The sequence below is a fragment of the Pseudorca crassidens genome, chromosome 13 (genome assembly GCF_039906515.1).
Source record: "Pseudorca crassidens isolate mPseCra1 chromosome 13, mPseCra1.hap1, whole genome shotgun sequence".
NCBI classification, from domain to species: Eukaryota; Metazoa; Chordata; class Mammalia; order Artiodactyla; family Delphinidae; genus Pseudorca; species Pseudorca crassidens.
This window is the reverse complement of record NC_090308.1, coordinates 78,551,745-78,571,960: the sequence shown is the minus strand read 5'-3', so window position 1 is coordinate 78,571,960 and position 20,216 is coordinate 78,551,745. Positions and strand designations below refer to the sequence as shown.

Sequence of the window (20,216 nt, the reverse complement as noted above, 5' to 3'; positions counted from 1 at the left end):
ATCCCAGTGGATTTTTACCAGGTAAAATCCTAGTATTTCCTATAGGTCTGAGCATTTTTCTTTATAAAGAGTAAAGTAGGAATAAGATTGGCCGTAGTCCCATTATCCTGCTCTTTGTATGTATAGTTATTCTGTTTTTCTACTTTGTTGTGATCATAACATATTTAAAATTTTGTACGGTGTTTTCTTTTAAAGCATAACCACAGTCATTTCCCATATCTTTCACTTGGTCAGCACTGGTGAAGACAGGGTTTAACTTGGGTAAATCCTCTTCCTGCAGGTGCCCCATTTGTAATATCGCATTTGGAAACACATAGATGTAAGCAACGTGCGACCCAAGTGTTTTGTTGGTGGATGGAGAGGAAGGAGATCGGAGAGTGAAGGCATAGGACCCCACAATTAGTTGTACTTTGAACAGCTGTTTTGAGGTTGCACACAAGCTTTTTCATCTGATTTGTGTTACTGTTTGAGATTGTGTCTCATTCAGGCAGTAGAAATTCTGGAAAGTCATTTGCTTGCCCCTCTGTGGCTCTGGTCCATGAATCCCATACAACATTGTCACAGCTCAGCCTCGTGATCACCTAGAACGGGGAGCAGCAAAGCTTTTTCCTGTTAATTGCCAGATAGTAAAACTTTATGCTCTGTGGGTCACACGGCTCTGTCTTAACTACTGAACTTTGCCATTGTAGCACGAAGCAGCCATAGACAGTATGTAAGTGAAAGTGGTTGTGATCCAATGCAGTTTTATTTATGGACGTGGAAATTTGGATTTCATATAATTTTCCCATGTCGTGAAATAGTCTTCTTTTGATCGTTTCCAACCAATTGGAAATGCAAAACCCATTCTTAGCTCATGCTGGTCATTGTTTACTGACTCCCAATCTGGAGCTGTGTTGTCCAGTTCAGGGGTCACTCACCATGTTGGCTGCTGAACGCTTGAAACGTGGCTGGTCTAAATGGAGATGTGCTCTAAGCATGTAGAATGCCAAATTTTGAAGACGGTATAAAAAAAGAAAGAAAAATAGCTCATTAATAATAATTATTTATATTGATTACATATTGAAATGATAATCTTTTAGATATATGGCTTTAGGTAAAAATACTACAAAAATTAATTTCACCTGCTTCTTTTTCCTTTTTAAATGTGGCTACTAGAAATTTAAAACTACTCCATGTGGCTCAGATCTTGTTTCTTTTGGACAGCCCCCATCTAGAGGAATAAATCAGAGGTGGCTGAGGCTTCTATAGGCTGTTTTTATTTCACGCAGAGGCGGTGCTGGGTGGCTGTATGTTGTTGAAGGGGGTATGTAGTGGAGGGGCAATTGATTGCCAACCTGTGATGTTTGAGGAGGGGACATTTTAATTTCCTTGGTCTAAGAAAATTCTACCTCTGAGTGGCCAGGACCTTGGAGGAGGGTCAGAGTCCTGGAGTGGTCTCGGGCCTCAGAGCATCTTGGCACTCCAAGGGTCTTTCGCCTGGAGCTGGAGGTCTGTCCTGTTCTGCTGACTTATTGGTCGTCTTGATTCTTCTCTTGCGTTAATTGAATGGTGAGATGCGCTGTTATGAGGTGGATCTATTTCATGGGTCAGTGAAGTTAGAGAAGAGGAATATTTCTATAGATTGGAAGGAAATGAAATTTTTTTTTACTCCAGTGAGGTGCTTTATATTAAATAATATTACTATTTATAAAATATTTCATAGCCTAATTATATAAAGCCAACCAAAGTAGGGGTTTCTAATTTTAGGGTTACCTTCAGGAACCAGTACCTGTTGCACAAGAAAAGCATCATTACTTTGTAGCCCTATCTTAGTTATTAACTAGAAATCCTAGGACACAACTTCGTAGTAATCCATCGCGTTAGACTGTCACCACATTTACCTTTGATGGTCTCAAAGGACGTGGATTCTCTGTGACTGCATGTGTGTCACCCTGAAGAAAAAGGAGAGTCTTAGGGTCTCGGGATGTGCTTTTCGTAACCAAATTGGAAAAAAGTCCTAGGGAAGGGGCTGCTCAGAAGTAGCTATTTACCGAGTGATATGGAAGTATTTTAACAAGCAGTAAGTGCACACTGGTGGGTGACAGGTGAGTGAAAACCCTGGCCTGCTAGCACTCAGATGGCTTTGCATGTGGATACAGTTGAGATTCTACCGGTGGGAGGTTTCACAGGCCCGAGTGTCCATAGCAATTCCCCCGTCCCCATCGCTGTCTAGTTACCAGCCTTGTAGGGTTTCTGATTGTGAGTGGAATGAAGTACTTTTACCTCAGTGTTAATGTGTACTCAGAGCCGAGCGAATCTAAGTGCAAATGGTACCATTTATCAACTCCTTTAGAGCAGTTCTGTTCTCTAGTTTGTTAAGTTGTAAAATGAGAGGTAAGTGGATTGTTTAAAATATCCTTGCTTTTCTTTTCCAGTATTACCAAAATTTGAAGTCACTTTGCAGACACCATTATACTGTTCTTTAAATTCTGTGAGTTTAAATGGTACCGTCACAGCAAAGTAAGTATCATATTGCTCTCTATGACCTTAAACTGTTCCGAAACTGTATGACAAAGAGCTCATTATATACTCCAGAACATTAGCACAATGTGTTGCTTATTAAAATACCCCAATGGGCAGGAAACAAATGTTTATAATAAATAATTAAGCACGGAACATGTCTGCCCAGGTCTCTGCACCCATGTCTCTGCTTCCAGGCTGATCCAGTCCTAAAATATTCCCCACAGGCTAGTGTCTTTCTAAGGCTAGTCAAGGGATTTACCTGATAGATTGTACCAGATTGAAGAAAAGCTTTATTTAGTCCTCATTCAGCTGTCTCTAATGGAGGTTGAGACTTGGGGGAGGGCTTTGGTTGCCTTATTGCAATTCACAGATGAGTCAGTGATCCACCTTCATCATCCGTTTCAGCATTTGGACACAGGGGACTTCCAGCCCCGCCCCGTGTAACTGCCGTCTAGTGGCTTTCATGATTTTGATCCAATGGCTCGAGCATCACAGCATTTTGTTTTGCTGAGGCAAAAAGCGTCTTCAGAGTCCCAGACCACTGGCTCTCAAACGTATAGGCTGGGAGTGCCCTCAAGTAATTCCAGGACCGATTTCTTGTAGCATTTTAAATTTTTAAAAAAATATTTTGTCCCTCCCCATCCCCCGGGGTTTGCGAGGACTTGGATGTGGTGACACCTGTGACGCACGTCCCTCCTTGGCCGGGACCTGTCAGTGGGTTGGAGTTGGCCTGGAGTAGGCCTCCTCAGGAGAGCAGCCTGCGGCTGGGTGCTGACTTAATCCTCTAAGGGGACAGGACCTGATGGAGCATCGCGGTGCCCTTTCCCTGCTCAGCTGTCCCTCCTTGGTGTCACTTGCGCCTCTTCCAACCAGAGAATGTCTTGCTGTGGGCCCCAGTAAACCTCAGCACACTCCCCGTGACCTCCGCAGGCCTTATGGAGAGGTGCTTGCCTTTCCTTCCCCAGGATGGGTGTGTCTTGTAGCATTTATTTTTTAAAATCTATTTATTTATTTTTTTTTGTGGTACGCGGGCCTCTCACTGTCGTGGCCTCTCCCGTCGCGGAGCACAGGCTCCGGACGCGCAGGCTCAGCGGCCATGGCTCACGGGCCCAGCTGCTCCGCGGCATGTGGGATCTTCCCGGACCGGGGCACGAACCCGTGTCCCCTGCATCGGCAGGCGGCCTCTCAACCACTGCGCCACCAGGGAAGCCCTGTAGCATTTATTTTTGACGTGTCAATATCTGTACTTTGGTTTGTGAAATGTATTTAGCTTCAGAATTTATTTGTAATAGCTGGTAAACACTGGACCCCATCTCACCACTCACCGCAATATTCCTCTCCTGGTGAGGGTTTGTGGCAGTGGCGGTCGATGGGCAGTGAGTCCACGCACCAAAACGTCTGAGGACTCCTGCTTTAGATTCTTTTGGCAAACAAATCATGTGACACCCATGTGACGTAAAGGCAAAAATGTGTCTACCATTTGTATACCAAGTTAGTTCAACTAAGAGGTAGCTTACAATGTGAGTTTGAGTTCTGTGGCTCAATTTATGGTTTGGAAAACACATAAATGCCCGCTTTGTCATAATTATTTTCCTGCCCTTGATCTTAGCTGAAGGTCAAGCATTCTGTCTGCGTTTTATTTTGAGGTCTTTGACTAACGCTTATAAACCTTAGTGACTTCGGGCTTCCCTGGTGGCGCAGTGGTTGAGAGTCCGCCTGCCGATGCAGGGGACACGGGTTCGTGCCCCGGTCCGGGGGGATCCCACATGCCGCGGAGCAGCTGGGCCCGTGAGCCATGGCCGCTGAGCCCGCGCGTCCGGAGCCTGTGCTCCGCAACGGGAGAGGCCACAACAGTGAGAGGCCCGCGTACAGCAAAAAAAAAAAAAAAAAAAGTAGTGACTTCAAATCCGCATAAACCATCAGTGTCCACATGGATTAGGTTGAAAGTGGATTCCTTCTTTTTTTCTGTTTTTAGTTTTCAGGGGTGTGCCAGGGATTTAGCAAAACCAGTTAAAACAGTGGTTCTTAAACTTCGGTAACTCTCTAGGAAATGTATTGTCCATCTAGGAAATGTATTGTCCATTTTCAGGGGGTATGGATCCCCTGAAGCAACAACACTGACAGCCTCTTCCCACCAACCCCGCAGTTTCATCCTGATTCTCATTTGTGGAGCCCCTTTGAGATGCTAATGGCTGAGGATGACATGGCAATTGTGACGGTCCCCAGGCAGTTCTTTAGGGCTCAACCGGTTGTGTTCTCATCATTTTCTTTAGTATGTGTATCAGTCGAGCTATAGCCAGAGAAGTAGAAGCAGCAGGAGGCATATATTAAGAGATTTTCTGCAAGGAGTTGGCTTATTTGACTGGGGCGACTAACTAGGGAAATCCAAAATCTGTTAGGCAGGTTGTCAGGAAGGGCAGCTAGAGCTCTCAGGTACGGGCTGACGTTTCTGTTCACAGGCAGAATTTCTTCCTCTTTAGGGAATTCTCAGCTCTGCATTAAGGCTTTTCAACTGATTAGATCAGGCTGATCAGATGATCTAGGATAATCTCCTCTACTTAAAATCAACCGACTATAGACTTTAATCACACCTATGAAATACCTTCACCTTGACACCTAGAGTGTTTGAGTAAGTGACTGGGGACGTTGGCCTAGACACATCAGAAAGCCCATCTTAGCGTTTGGTTTGTCTGTTCTAGGTAGTGAGACAATTGTTGCCAATTAAAGTTCTCAGACATGGCTAGTTCTCATAGTACAGGCATACCTTGGAGATTGTGGGTTCAGTCCCAGGCCACCGCAATAAAGAAAATATTGCAGTAAAGAGAGTCACGTGAAGTTTTTTCGGTTTCCCAATGTGTATAGAAGTTATTTTATTCTAGATTGTAGTCTATTAAGTGTGCAATAGTAAAGCCGAATCCGGCCTCTGTGCCCCGACACCGGATTAATTCTCGGAGACAGAGTTATGGGTGAAGTAGAAAAGAATAGCTTTATTCCTTTGCCAGGCAAAGGGGGTCACAGTGGGCCCTCAGAACTGTGTGTCCGAACCCAGGGGCGTTGGAGAGGAGTTTTATAGTCAAGGGGCGGGGTTGCTGACAAGGACCAGGGGGCATGCAGGGCTTGCCTTCCTTCAATGCAGGGATCATCTGGCATCAGGTGATGATGGACGAACCGTGACCTTCTCTGGAATGAAGCGTGCTTCATCGAGTACTTAACATCTTCCATTTGCTGGGGGTTTGAGTTCTGCAGAAGAGCTCAAAGATACTGTTATGTGTATCCTTTGCTGGGGAACCAAGACCCTGCCCCAAGGCTGCACTACTGTTTCCCGACCGCTCCTCCCTTGTCTCTGCATCCCCTCCCTTCCCTGATTAGCGACTGTTTGAACCTGTCCTTTGGAACTCAGTGAAGGGAACACAGAAAGGCTTTTGTGCCCAGGAATCCCACAGGGTCCTGCTCGGCTTCAATAGCGTTATGTCTAAAAAACCAATATACCTACAATGATTAGAAAAGACTTTATTCCTAAAAAAGGCTCACCACCATCTGAGCCTTTAGTGAACTGTAATTTTTTTTGCAATAGTAAACTCAAAGATTGCTGATCACAGATCACCACAGCAAATATAATAGTAATGAAAAAACTTGAAATATTGTGAGAATTACCAAAATGTGTTACAGAGACATGAAGTGAGCAAATGCTCTTGGAAAAAGGGCATCAACAGACTTGCTCATCGCAAGATTGCCACAAACCTTCAATTTGTAAAAAACACAGTATCTGTGTGTTTACTGTGCAAAGCACAATAAAACGAGGTCTGCCTGTAGTCTGTTCCGAGTATTTCCTTCCTATTAAATCTTCTTCCTTCAGGTTTCAGTTGCCTAGGGATGATGTCCGCTTTGGGAGCAAAGTAAGGCGGTTCTGTTCCGGGGCAGCGCAGATCTTGTGTGTGAATTCAGATGAGCAGATCCCGACAGGGCCGAGGCCCTTTCCCCAGAGGCCTCCTCCACCCCAGCGTTCATGAGTTCTGGGCCTATCAGTGCATTTCAGGAGGGTCTTTTTTTTTTTTTTTTTGCGGTACGCGGGCCTCTCACCGGTGTGGCCTCTCCCATTGCGGAGCACAGGCTCCGGACGCGCGGGCGCAGCGGCCATGGCTCACGGGCCCAGCCGCTCCGCGGCATGTGGGATCCCCCCGGACCGGGGCACGAACCCGTGTCCCCTGCATCGGCAGGCGGACTCTCAACCACTGCGCCACCAGGGAAGTCCCAGGAGGGTCTTTTTTTATTCAGATTGTGGATATAATTTACAACTTTGCAACAGAGTCAGGAAATCTTTTGACTAGCAAGGTCTTTTATCAGTCTCTAAAGATCTGTAGAGACCTATTCTATAAATACCGTGTCCTGGAAAAGATAGAAGTGATGATGGTGAGGGTCTGTCTGTGTCTCTCCTCCCTTCAGGCTGATCCTTCCAGTTGGGCCTTGGATTCACTCTTCTGTCGGGAGAATCCCAGGCCCACTTCCCCTCTCACCTGGGTCTTGATTTCTTCCATTTGGTATCTTTAACCTTTTGCTGTTTATCTCTGCATTCAAACGTTTCTGTCATTAAAGGAAACGAGCCCTCCCTGACCTTCATGCCTCCTCCTAGCTGCTGCCCTGTCTCTCACCTCTTTGAAGAGTTGGAGCTGCCTTGAAACACTTCTTCACATCCTGTTCGTTCTTTAGCCCCCTGCGTTCTTCCTTTCTCGCTCACCGTGATATGGAAACTGCTTTCACCACGGCACAAAGACCTCCTTCTTGCTTAGCCTTGTGTGTACTTTCTTACGCTTTTACAACTTTTTTCTCCCTTTGCAGCATCGGACATTGCTGTCCTCTCCCATTTCCTTTCTGGTTTTTCTCCTTTCCCTTAGTCTGCTCCTTTGAGACTCTTTGCAGACAACTCTCTTCTGATCACATTGTAAACGTTCTTGCTCCTTAGAGTTCCATCTTTGGCTCTCTTTTCTCTTTTTACACATTTACTCGGAGTTTTCTTCTCCATGGCCAGGGCTTCTGCTGTTTATAATTTGATGAAACCTAAATCCGTATTGCCAGCCCACACTTCTAGCTTGACAGTCAGATCTCCATGTCTCGCTGCCCACTGCACATCGCCCACTGGATATCCCACAGATATTTTAATCAGTCGTCTTCCCCAAACCTGGTTCTCTGCATCCCTCTCTTGGGTGGACTGCAGCACCCTCTCTTTAGCTGAAGTCAGCTGTGCTTGTCTGACTCCCTCAATCCCCATAGCCGGTCAACCTCCAGTGCTGTTGGGTCTCTCTCCTTAATATCTCTCAAATAATCCATCTGCCGTTCTCCACCGCCACCTCCTTGATTCAGGAATGTCACCTCTTCAGCTACGGTTGTAGTTGCTTAAAACTTTTTCCTGCCTCTATTTTTACCACATCCAATCTTCCCTCTACTTTGGATCCAGACGTCTTGTTGTTTCCTCTTCTTGTTGGCCTTCTCCGCCTTCTCTCTTTCTTCTCCACCTCATCCTAACCCCCCCCGCCCCACACCCCCTTCTGCCTTCTTCTTTCAGACCATTGCCTTGAGGGTGAAGTTCAAAATTTTTAGTGTATCTTACAGAGTTCTTTTCTAGCTTCATATCTTTTGAAACACCTCACCCAGCCCCTCATCTACCCTCCCAAAGTCTCCTCCCAGATCTTACTCGTGCTTCCAAGAATGCAGAATGCTTTTTCTGACCAAGAGACCTTTACATAGGCAATTTCAAGGCGTGGCTGCTTGCCCCTAACCCTCTATCCTTATAGCTCTCAAAGCACTAAAAACATGGCTATTCCACCCTTTTGAGGTTGTGTCTGTGTCGTGGTTACTACCGCACCTGGGTGCCTAGCACAGTGCCAGTCATGGAGTGGGCTTCCAATAAATGCTTATTGAAAGAACAAATGGATAAGCAACGTAACTCCTAAGATTTCAGTTTCAAGCTGTGTGTAGCGAAGCAGAGTCCTCCGTATGCAATCTAAAGCCTGTTACTTTGAGTGAACCAAATTAAGGTGTATGGGCAATAGTTTTGGTCTTGTCATGGAATTGGGGGTAAAGAGTAGGACTTGAAATCCAGTTGTTCTTTGGGTGTACTTTAAGAGATGAATTCTGTTGTCTTATCACTTGGACGGTTGTTATTAAGTTATAGATATGATTTTAAATATTTATTTGTATTAGCTATTATGGTCATCTCTGTGAGTAGATGATAACAATTTTGGTTACTTTTGCTAGTAGCCATTTGTCCCATGAAGGCATAGTTAATGAGCAGAAGATTACTGGAAATTTCCTGGAGAACAAGGTTAACACGCTCATTTTAGTTTTGAAATCTTTAACAGAGATGAATAAAAATCTGCATTTGTTTATTAGCTTTGATGTGAACGTCTGCTCACTATTCCCACCTCATTAAAATAAATAAAATTCGCCACGGCGAATGCAACTTCAACTAACATTTAAAAATATTCAAAAGCTACAGTGTCTCCTGGGCATGCGGTTAATGGGCCAGTCCAGATTTCTAAGAATAAAAGATTTTCATAATCTTTTAAAAATCTTTTGATGGCAAACTGTCACTTCCAATTATGATCAGATTTTCTCTGGAGTCTCCAGAGGCTGGGTAAAGTGGGTATTATGAACTGTTTTCGAGGTATTGTAGTTAAAAGTCTTCTCATTTTGGAGACAATATCAAGGATCACCATTTATTAAGCACATTCCTAACTATGTTTTAGTTTTAGAAATTTGTAGTAAGAGTATGCTTTTAATATAATTCTTTTAAGTTAGGCCTCGTGTATTATTTTTCAGGTATACATATGGGAAGCCAGTGAAAGGAGACCTAACACTTACATTTTTACCTTTATCCTTTTGGGGTGTGAAGAAAAATATTACAAAAACATTTAAGGTAACTTTTGCAGATATCTTATAACTTGTAATGGGGAAAAACTGTAAGTGTACTTTCTCTAGAAATCAGATTTTATACTGAATTAACCAAAAGTTGAGCATCAGAAAATCAAGAGCTTTCTATCATTGAACAAATGAGAATTTACCCTTTTTTAAAAAAATGATTAAAGTAGAAATAGAACCATTGTATTGTTGTGACTTAGTTTGGGTTTTATTTCTAAAATTTGAAGTGCTAAAGTGAAGAATGACATTGAAACATTTTTTAACAAAACAGATAAATGGATCTGCAAACTTCTCTTTTAACGATGAAGAGATGAAAAAGGTAATGGATTTTTCGGATGGCCTTTCTGAACACATGAATCTGTCTTCTCCCGGGCCGGTAGAAATTTTAGCCACAGTGACAGAATCACTTACAGGTTTGTAGACTTCGAAGTGAAGGTAAAGCTATTTCTGTTGTGCTGCTCTGTCATCTCTTATTATAATCGGTACGTTCATTTGAGGGCACTGTTGCCCAAGGATGCTAGTTAATGCTGAGATTGTCATGACTATTAGTCTAACTTGCAGAATGTTTTCGTAATGAAGGGGAACCTTATTTTCTTTGAAAGGATGTACCTCAACCACCTGTGATAGGTATTTTTAATTTTTTCCATCTCTATTTTTTTTTTTCAAACTGAAAACTACATGGAAGGCCTACCTTTTCATCTGACTAACCATCCTCCTCTTTTTTTTTTAAAATAACATCTTCTGAAATCTCACCTGCTCCTAGACAGTTTTCTCTTTTAATAATAAAATAAAGGTTAATTACTTGGATCTTTCGGTTGCTACTTTTTAATGGCTTTCACCAATCCCCGAAAGTGCAAAAAGACTATTCTGTCAGTGGCCTGATCTCTGGTGCACATGTCATTGATTGGGGGACACTAATGGTGCTCAGAAGGGATCCACAGAGGACATGTACGGTCCTCTTTGTGGCCAAGCCAAAGAGCCTTCTGTGTCCTGACATCCTAACCCCTTTGGGAAGTAGCTCAGGTGGAGAGATTTGGTGGCTAGAAGCTGTTGGTAATATATTACTTTTACTTTCTAAATGGTGCAATTTCCAAAACAGGTATCTCAAGAAATGCAAGCTCCAATGTATTTTTCAAGCAACACGATTACATCATTGAATTTTTTGATTATGCTACTGTCTTAAAGCCATCTCTCAACTTCACAGCCACTGTAAGTTGGCGTATTTATTAATTGTCTAAAGCAGTAAGTTCAGTTTAGTGAAACAGAATGGGAAATAGTACTTTCAATGCTTTTCAAAAAATTTAAGCCCAAGGTAGGTAGATTACTTTTCCCCTTTAGATATATGAGGCACACAGAATTGTTTCCAAATGACCTTTATCTAATTTATTTAAAAAAGTAGTTTCCAAAAAATTTTTCCTCAAAATATATTTAATAAGTAATTCAAGTTAGATTTGAATTGCGACATTGAAGTTTTTATAAATTAATTGAAGGAATTAGATGGTAGTCAAAAAATTTCAATTTCAATTTGATTTTTATAATGACTGATTTTAATCCTAGCAAAGATGTAGCATTAAAAAGTATCAACTAATCTACTCAATTTTTTGAGAGAATACTGAATGAACATTTATTGACTGAGGCAATAAATGGGGCTTACAGACCTAAGAAGGACCCAGTCTCTACCCTGGAGTCACAGTGTTTGTGATGGTGACAAGAAAATATACACATAACTGTAATTCAAGGCAGGATAAATCAGTGTCATGAACACATTCCTGTAGGGATTTAAAACAGATGTTGGCAAACTTTGTCTGCAAAGGGCTAGATAGTATATATTTTTAGCTTTGAGGGCCATATGGTCTCAGTCACAACTGTGTGACTCTGACGTTGTAGCATGAAAGCGGCCACAGCCCCTTGGTAACCAAGCCAGGGTGGTCACGTTCCAATAAAAACTTCCTTCCAAAGAGACTGGATTTGGCCTCCCTGCCTGTCATAGTCTCTGGCCCCTGCTTTAAAGAAAGGAGGGTCACTTCTTGTTGAATAGATCAAGAGAAGTTTTAGAGTTTCTAGGTTGGTGGCTATGTGGAGATTTGCGGGGGCAGGGATGCGCTCAGAGAGGGTCCTGTCCTGATACCTTGCCCTAAACATCTCTTCCATCTCGCTCAATATCTTTTTACAATAAACCAGTGATCTAGTGAGAAAAAAAAGTTTTAGATAGCTTCTGATTTTAATAATCTTATAATTTAGACAGTTTGAAAAGGTAGTTAAGAAAACCCCCAGGAATCTGCAAATGGTAACTTGCAAATGAATAGAGGGAAACAAAGAGAGTTCCGGGAGGAGGAACTGGCTGTAGGACAGGGATGGGGGTCACTCAGGGATGCTTTATGGAGAAGCAGAAGATTTAGGTTATTTGTTACAAGATCTGCAGCATTTTCAGTGTTGGGAGTGTGGGTGGGGAACGAGATGAGCTGAGACGTCTACACAAGGCGAGAGCTTTGGTTGGCAAGCCAGGGTGCCTTCAGGTGACAGTGACTGGACCGGGGCAGTGACAGCAGAGAGCTTGTGTCCAGGAGAGGTCAGAGAGAAAGCAGGAGGCGAAGCTTGGGGATTGCAGAGGGTCCTCCGTGTCTCACATGCTCTAAGCAGTGAAGATCTTGGGACCTTATGAACGTGGGAGAGGTGTGGCGAAAGCAGCGTTCCAGGGGGACTGGTGGGGTCTGTGTGCAGGAGTGGGGCAGCAGCCCGGGCACGAGGCCAGCAGGAGGCTTGCGCTGCTGACTCTGGGTGGAGAGCATGTAAGAGATGTAAGACTTGGAGTGCGTTGGATTTGGAAGGTGGGAAGAGGGAAGGGAAATTCAGAGATGTTAAGTCTGACGGAATTGTGGGATTAGCAAAAATAGGAAAGGCGAGACGGTTTCTCACCTTTAGATGTACTGAATTTGAGATGACAGGGATGTACAAGTAGAAATTTCCTGCAGGGGGTTGGAGGTGTTGAGTGTGAGCTCCAGAGCCAGATCAGGATGGCAGCAGGAGTGCTGAGACCTTTGAGGGTAAATGATAATGAGGTTTTGACAAATTCCCACATTTAGGGAGAGGGAAGGGGGATAAAAAAGGACACCGAGAGGATGTAGGAAGAGGGGTATGCAGTGAAAGAGGTGATTGTGGAGCCGTGGAAGGCAAAGGAGGCATAACAGCCAGACGGGAGGGGAGGCCGCCCAGAGAGACCACTGAACCTGGAAGTTAGGGGGCTGCCGATGATTTTTGAGAGTTCGGTTTCATGGGAACAGCACAGATGGAAACTGGATTCAACTAAACTTGAATCCTTTGCTTCTCTTGTTTACCTGATTTCAAAATGTTTTCTTTTGACAATTAGGTGAAGGTAACCCGTTCTGATGGCAATCAACTGACTCCTGAAGAAAGAAGAAATAATGTAGTCGTGATGGTGACGCAGAGAAACTATACCGAGTACTGGAACAGATGGGATGGTAGAAATCAGGAAGTAGGGGCTGTCCAGATCGTAAATCATACTGTCCCCCCAAATGGAATCTTCAAGATTGAATTCCCAATCCTGGACGATTCCAGCGAGCTACAGTTGAAGGTACCATGTGTTTCCCATCATTATGTTACCGCAGCAACCTTAAAATTGTCATCTTGTGGTAGGCACTCAACCTGTTGGGAGGTCACTTTGGTACACGGGAAGTGGACACATTTTTATTTTAAAAGAATGGGGGAAAGGGTTAAAAAGTGATTTAATGACAGTAGCTGAGAATTAGACTGAATGCTTCCTTGTAAATTCATTTTGAAGAGCAAAGTAAAATAGTGATTCGAAGATATGACGGAGAAGCCCCCAAACTCCCAGTCTAGGTGATTTTCAGTCATTTGAAATGGTGTTTTGGCAGGAGCTGAGATCAAAGGGGAATATGTTTTTTACATTTACACTCCTTTGCTGGACTGAGGCCCCCAGCCATTCCTGTTCCCTTTCTCGTGGTCACTCAGCCCTGTCAGTGTGGCCTCTGAGTTTTTCTCTCACCAGTGGTAGACTGAGTGAGCTGATATGATTTCTTGCTTAGAGTTGAGTTCTGTATTGTGGGGGAAAGGATTCCTTTTTCATTTCCTTCTTTCTTCTCACAGTGTTTCTTGATAATACACCTTTGTTTTGGAAATAAGTTAGGACCGTCCGTACTTTTTTCCTCTTAGATTATGACGATGAAGACCATTTTACACGTTTACAGCTATCACCTTCTTTATAGTATAAGCTGTAAAATGATGAAGATGCAATGTCTGGGGAATGTATTGTTTCCTGCGTGAAGAAAAGTGAAAGTGAATTTGCCTTTCACTGATTGTCCAGCAGGTAACATCCTTTATCAAGGTGTTTCTAAAGATGAAACTTTATGGTTGCCTTTTCTTTTGTTTTAGGCCTCTTTTCTTGATACTGTGAGTAGCATGGCTGTTCATGATATGTTTAAGTCTCCTAGTAAAACGTACATCCAGCTAAAAACAAGAGATGAAAATATAAAGGTAATGATTACAATCACTTGTTAATTATAATTGGACTGTCTTGCCACTGATATCTATATATTAATTAAAATATTTTTTTTCTAGGTGGGATCACCTTTTGAGTTGGTGCTTAGTGGCAACAAGCAGTTGAAGGAGTTTAGCTATATGGTAATCTCTTACAGAATCTGAATTTATGATCTATTGTAGAATCGTCTGAAATACCGTCTACCTTAATTTGAAACTGAACTTACTGATTTTTAAAATTCGGCCTCACACTTAAAAGAAACTATTGTATTTTAATGTATTGTATGTTATACATGCACAATATGTAATATTTACATATGTTCTTACAGAGTTTTCTTTTTTTTCTTTTATAAATTTATTTATTTTTGGCTGCGTTGGGTCTTCGTTGCTGCATGCGGGCTTTCTCTAGTTGCAGCGAGCAAGGGCTACACTTTGTTGCGGTGCGTGGGCTTCTCATTGCGGTGGCTTCTCTTGTTGCGGAGCATGGGCTCTAGGTGCGCAGGCTTCAGTAGTTGTGGCACACAGGCTCAGTAGTTGTGGCTCACAGGCTCTAGCGCGCAGGCTCAGTGGTTGTGGCGCACGGGCTTAGTAGCTCCGCAGCATGTGAGATCTTCCCGGACAAGGGCTTGAACCCGTGTCCCCTGGATTGGCAGGCGGATTCTTAACAACTGTGCCACCAGGGAAGTCCCTCTTACAGAGTTTTTTATATCTAAGTTATATATAAATTTACTTTGCAAAATTTTACATTTTTTTCCTTTACCACAATGGATTATTATAGGACATTGAATATAGTTCCCTGTGCTATATATAGTAGGACATTGTTGTTTATCCATCCTATATATATATAGTTTGCATCTGCTAATCCCAATTCATCCCTCCTCTACCTTCCCCACTGACAACCACAAGTCTGTTCTCTGTGTCTGTGAGTCTGTTTCTGTTTTGTAGATAAGTTCGTGTCGTATTTTAGATTCCACATATAAGTGATATCATATGGTATTTGAATTTCTCTTTCTGACTTACTTCACTTAGTATATTATCATACTAGGTCCATCCATGTTGCTACAAATCAGCCTCACATCTTTTTAAGCTGTCCTTTTTATATTGAAATCAAACTCTTTTTTTCTTTCTTCACCCATATTTGCATTTCCAGTTTAAGATGAATAATGAAATCTTGCATTATGTTTAAAATTTAAAATTCTATGAGATAAGCCACGTATGTTCATTATAGAAAATTATAAAACATAAGGAAAACAAAAACACATAAAAATGCTCCCCATAAATTGTAGTTTTGCTAATCTAGCACTCTCAGTGGTGCTCTGCAGTCCTTCCACTCAGAAATAGATTCTTGGCCATCAAGCTGCTGTTGGCTCAATCACGGTTGCTTTATCTTATCCTTTTCTAATTACCAGCGTGTACTCTCTGTGGTGGTCAGGGAGGTTTACTTTTGTGTGTGTGTGTTCAAAAAGGATTTGAAGTTGCTTTAAGTCAAGAATTTGCATGTATGCTTAAAATTATGATAAACATAGCTGTCATTGAGATTCTCACTAGCTTTAGCATAAAATAAAACTCATGTACTCTTCTTTTCAGGTAGTGTCCAGGGGACAGTTAGTGGCTGTAGGCAAGCAAAATTCAACAACTTTTTCCTTAACACCAGAAAATTCTTGGGCTCCAAAAGCCTGTATCATTGTGTATTATATTGAAGATGATGGGGAAATTATAAATGATGTTCTGAAAGTTCCTGTTCAGCTTGTTTTTAAAAATAAGGTAAGATTTAAGGTAATGATGTTTAAAAGAAAACTTCATATTAGTAAAGTCTGAGAAATGTAATATTTCTTTAGAAAAGTGTCATGAAACCAAATTGGTTAGAAATTTTTATTCATTTCTAGAACTGTGGATAAACCTCTTCATATTTAATTACTGTGTATCTGTTTTCACCTGTGGAATTATTGGACACTGTGCGTCTTCTTTGTAAGTCATGGTTCTTGGCTTTAAGACTTTAATTCAAATCCAAACTCTTTCAGGATTTCCCAAATGGTGGAGTCCATATTGCTCTGGCATGGAATTCCAATGGCAATAGATGTGTGGTGTTGCTATTTGTGTGGGAGAGAAGTGAGGGTTGTAGGAGGGAGTGAGGCATCTGCACTGACGTGTGGAAGGAGAGCTGGGCTTTGGTTTATCCATTTCATCAGTCTGGAAACTAACCCAGGACAAATTTACAATGAGCTTGGCTGCTTTGCGTGTGGAGATCTCTGTGGAGTTTTGTCTCCACACACAGCAGTGATTTTTATAACCTAAGGTGTGTAGCTTGTGTAGGAAACACTCCTGGCCCCAACTCTGAGAAGTAACCAGATTGCAAGATTGACAGGTGGAGTTCAATTATCTCATACATATTAAAATGAGCCATTGTTCTCACTAAAGGCTGCTACCGTCTCAGGACCTCTGAAGCAAAATAATCATTATTATTATTACTATTATTTTTAATATTTATTTGGTTGCGCCGGGTCTTAGTTGTGGCAGGTGGGCTCCTTGGTTGCAGCTCCAGGGCTCGTTAGTTGTGGCTCACTGGCTTCTTAGTTGCAGCACATGGGCTCTTTAGTTGTGGCATGCAGACTCTTAGTTGCAGCATGCATGTGGGGTCTAGTTCCCTGACCAGGGATCGAACCCGGGCCCCCTGCATTGGGAGCGCAGAGTCTTATCCACTGCACCACCAGAGAAGTCCCCAATAATCGTTATTTTAAAGTAGTGATTTGCAGAATACAGTTCTTCTGGTAGCATTTTCCCCCTGAATTTGTTAAAATTTTAAGAAGTAACAGTTGTCATCCATGCCTTTTTTATAGAGAACTGTTAACTCTAACTTTGACTGTCAAAATATAATACAAACTTCTATTTTCTGTCTTATGAAAAGAATTTTTTAAGACAGTGCTGTATTCTGTCAGTTTCAGAGCACAATTTTTGACTTCTAGTGACTCCATTAATTCCCTGAGGAAGGTGAATTTTTTTTTTAACATCTTCATTGGAGTATAATTGCTTTACAATGGTGTGTTAGTTTCTGCTTTATAACAAAGTGAATCAGTTATACATATACATATGTTCCCATATCTCTTCCCTCTTGCGTCTCCCTCCCTCCCACCCTCCCTATCCCACCCCTGGAGGCGGTCACAAAGCACCGAGCTGATCTCCCTGTGCTATGCGGCTGCTTCCCACTAGCTATCTACCTTACGTTTGGTAGTGTATATATGTCCATGCCTCTGTCTCACTTTGTCACAGCTCACCCTTCCCCCTCCCCATATCCTCAAGTCCATTCTCTAGTAGGTCTGTGTCTTTATTCCTGTCTTACCCCTAGATTCTTCATGACATTTTTTTTCTTAAATTCCATATATATGTGTTAGCATACAGTATTTGTCTGAGAAAGGTGAATTTTAAAGTAGGAGTAAGGCTTAAACATAGAGGCACACATCTCTGAAAGTGAGAGCCGGTTCTAAAAAAAGTTGCTGTGTAAAGGCTTTGAGGAAGCAGACTGTATAAATAACTTCCAAGAAATTTCTTAGATATGAGAGATAAGAAATTAGTTTCAGTTGTGTTTGCAAAGATAAGTCTTCCATTTTTATATGATAATGTTTAGCACATTTACTCTGAAAGAAACTGCATATTTGGAAATAAAATATGTTTCAACACAAGAACATTAATGAATCTTCGTTGATGTTCAGTAATGACTGTGGAATAAATGAATGAGATGTGGAAGGGGCAAGAGATGTAGTTTTAGAAATCATCCACACAGAAGTGCAGGTTGGAGCCAGGGGGTCACTGACGTGCAGAAAAAAGAATGAGAAGTGCAAAGTTTGCATATGATGCAAACTGTGAGTTGCCTTAAACAAGGGGTAAGGAAAGGTATTCTTTCTGTTTAACTTGTTTAAGGTGTAAGTGGAGAAGAGTAAACTAGATACAATGGCTCAAGAGGCATGTGAAAGAAAGATGGCATCGGACAAGTTAAACAAGCAAGGAAGACTTTGTTCAAGACATTTGCAATAGGGGAAAGAGACTGAACTCAACTCCACTGAAACAAAAGGCAGGAGGGTTTTTAAGCACTGGTGTGAGTTAATGGAAAAGTACTGGAAGACCCTGGGGGAGGGGTTGGTCAGCGTGATTAGGCCATCTGGTTTGGTAACTGGAGTTTATAAGTTAGGCTTCTATTCATCTACAGAGACTGGGAGATCAATCAGGGCTCTTTCTTGATGATTACACTTCAAAAGGATGGCTCCCAGGTCTTTGAGAGAGACATTCTGGCTAGTAAAACTGCCTGGAAGGCGGGAGAAGATTTACATCTCAAAGGGACAGAGAAAACATTAACAATTGCAAATTTTTTAAGAAAAGGGAAATTAGGTGCTTAATGTCAGGAAGAAGCCTGTTTCTAAAGTTCAGGCAAGCTGAGGGGGACATGAAGGCCATCTTGATCAGGTGGTACAGTCACTGGGGCGAGGGATTGTTGAAACAGAGCTGGGCAAGATGAACATGCCTAGTAGGAAGAGGCCTTATAACAAAGCCATTGGGTTCAGCCGGGATGAGAGGATGGTTGCTCTTTAAGAAGTACAGGTAGGACTGTGCTTTGCTGAGTGTAATGACAGAGGAAGTTCAGGCAGCCACGGAGGCACAGAGCATGGGGCCTGACTGGTGTTGGTCTGATGGCCTCGTCCTGGGGAAAGACACCCCTGCCCGGCCCAGCCAGTTCTGGGAGTCCCCGGGGCTCTTACTTGCACACACTCACTTCTGAGTCCAGGAGGCCAGTGTGCAGGCACTGGCAGTTTCTCTCCTCTTTCCTGTCCCCCCTCTTGGATACTGGCCCTCTTCACGTACGCCAGACAGTGTCTTCACTTCAGCACTGGCTGGCGGCTGTGGGGTGGGAGGTGGAGAAAGGGTAGAGAAGTGAAGGAAAACTGTGATTTGTGCAACAGTGAGAGGTTCCATGACTGGCGGACACTGTGGGGCCGAGGTTTCTTTTCACTCCTTTCCCTGGAGAAGGCTTGTGTATGGTTTTAGAATGGTCCCCGGGCCAAGGCACATGTAGAATCTTTGCTAGATTTTGTCATTGATCTGCTATTGGTAAGACGTAAGAAATGCTTTGAAAAAGTGTAATGTATCAATCCTGTTTTCTCCCTTTCTTAGATACAGCTATTTTGGAGTAAAGCCAACGCTGAACCATCTGAGAGAGTCTCTCTTAGGATCACTGTGACGCAGCCAAACTCAATCGTTGGGATTGTAGCTGTCGACAAAAGTGTGAATCTGATGAATGTATCAAACGATATTACAATGGAAAATGTGAGTTTAGTTATTTTTTCTTTACCAAAATACACATTAAAAGAGAAAAAAAGTGGGGGCTTCCCTGGTGGCGCAGTGGTTGAGAGTCCGCCTGCCGATGCAGGGGACACGGGTTCATGTCCCGGTCCGGGAAGATCCCACATGCCGCGGAGCGGCTGGGCCCGTGAGCCATGGCCGCTGAGCCTGCGCGTCCGGAGCCTGTGCTCCGCAACGGGAGAGGCCACAGCAGTGAAAGGCTCGCATACCGCAAAAAAAAAAAAAAAGAAACTTTGTGTTACTTCAGGTATCTAAAGGAAATTTCATTAGTTCCTTTTCAAGTATAAGTCAGTAATCAGTAAAGCTTCTAAATGAAAAGGATCTGCATTCCAGTTGTTGATGTTGGAAAGAGGCTATTGTGGTCAAGTGTCTTTGCTGTCTTACATGAGAAATGCCACTTAGAGTCTTCCCTCATTTTCATACTGTATTTTAACTGAAGGCTCTTGAGAAAGTACTAGGAGAGGGACTTGCACAATTCTGAATGACATTGGAGAGAGCTTTAGGTAATTATGAAGTACTTTCTATTTTGGTTGTACATAATGGTTATAAATAATTACAGTCCCCATTGAATCAGGAATTTGCAGTATATTGAGGGAGTGAAAAATCATGTTAACCTGCAGAAAACTTACAAACTAAGAAATATATGAACATCTAGTGTTATATAAACTAATCACCTATTCCTTAGTCATTTCATTTTTATTTGTAAGCTCTTTTGTTTTGAATTTCATTTTATTTTTATACAGCAGGTCCTTATTAGTTATCTATTTTATACATATTAGTGTATATATGTCAATCCTAATCTCCCAATTCATCCCTCCCTCCCAACCCCCCGCTTTCCCCCCTTGGTGTCCACATTTGTTCTCTACATCTGTGTCTCTATTTCTGCCTTGCAAACCGGTTCATCTGTACCATTTTTCTAGATTCCATGTATATGC

The 20,216-nt window shown here is 42.5% G+C and overlaps 1 protein-coding gene across 6 annotated transcripts in view; it reads left to right on the top strand.

Annotated features, from left to right (window-relative positions):
* Positions 1-20,216, top strand: part of CD109 (CD109 molecule) — a 142,574-nt gene that overhangs the window by 77,152 nt on the left and 45,206 nt on the right. For all 6 annotated transcript variants that reach the window (XM_067702762.1, XM_067702765.1, XM_067702763.1 and 3 more), the window contains 9 exons: positions 2,415-2,499; positions 9,319-9,415; positions 9,689-9,830; positions 10,517-10,626; positions 12,785-13,009; positions 13,828-13,929; positions 14,014-14,076; positions 15,520-15,696; positions 19,093-19,245. In XM_067702762.1, the coding sequence (XP_067558863.1) occupies positions 2,415-2,499; positions 9,319-9,415; positions 9,689-9,830; positions 10,517-10,626; positions 12,785-13,009; positions 13,828-13,929; positions 14,014-14,076; positions 15,520-15,696; positions 19,093-19,245 (1,154 nt within the window). The remainder of the gene's footprint in view (positions 1-2,414; positions 2,500-9,318; positions 9,416-9,688; positions 9,831-10,516; positions 10,627-12,784; positions 13,010-13,827; positions 13,930-14,013; positions 14,077-15,519; positions 15,697-19,092; positions 19,246-20,216) is intronic.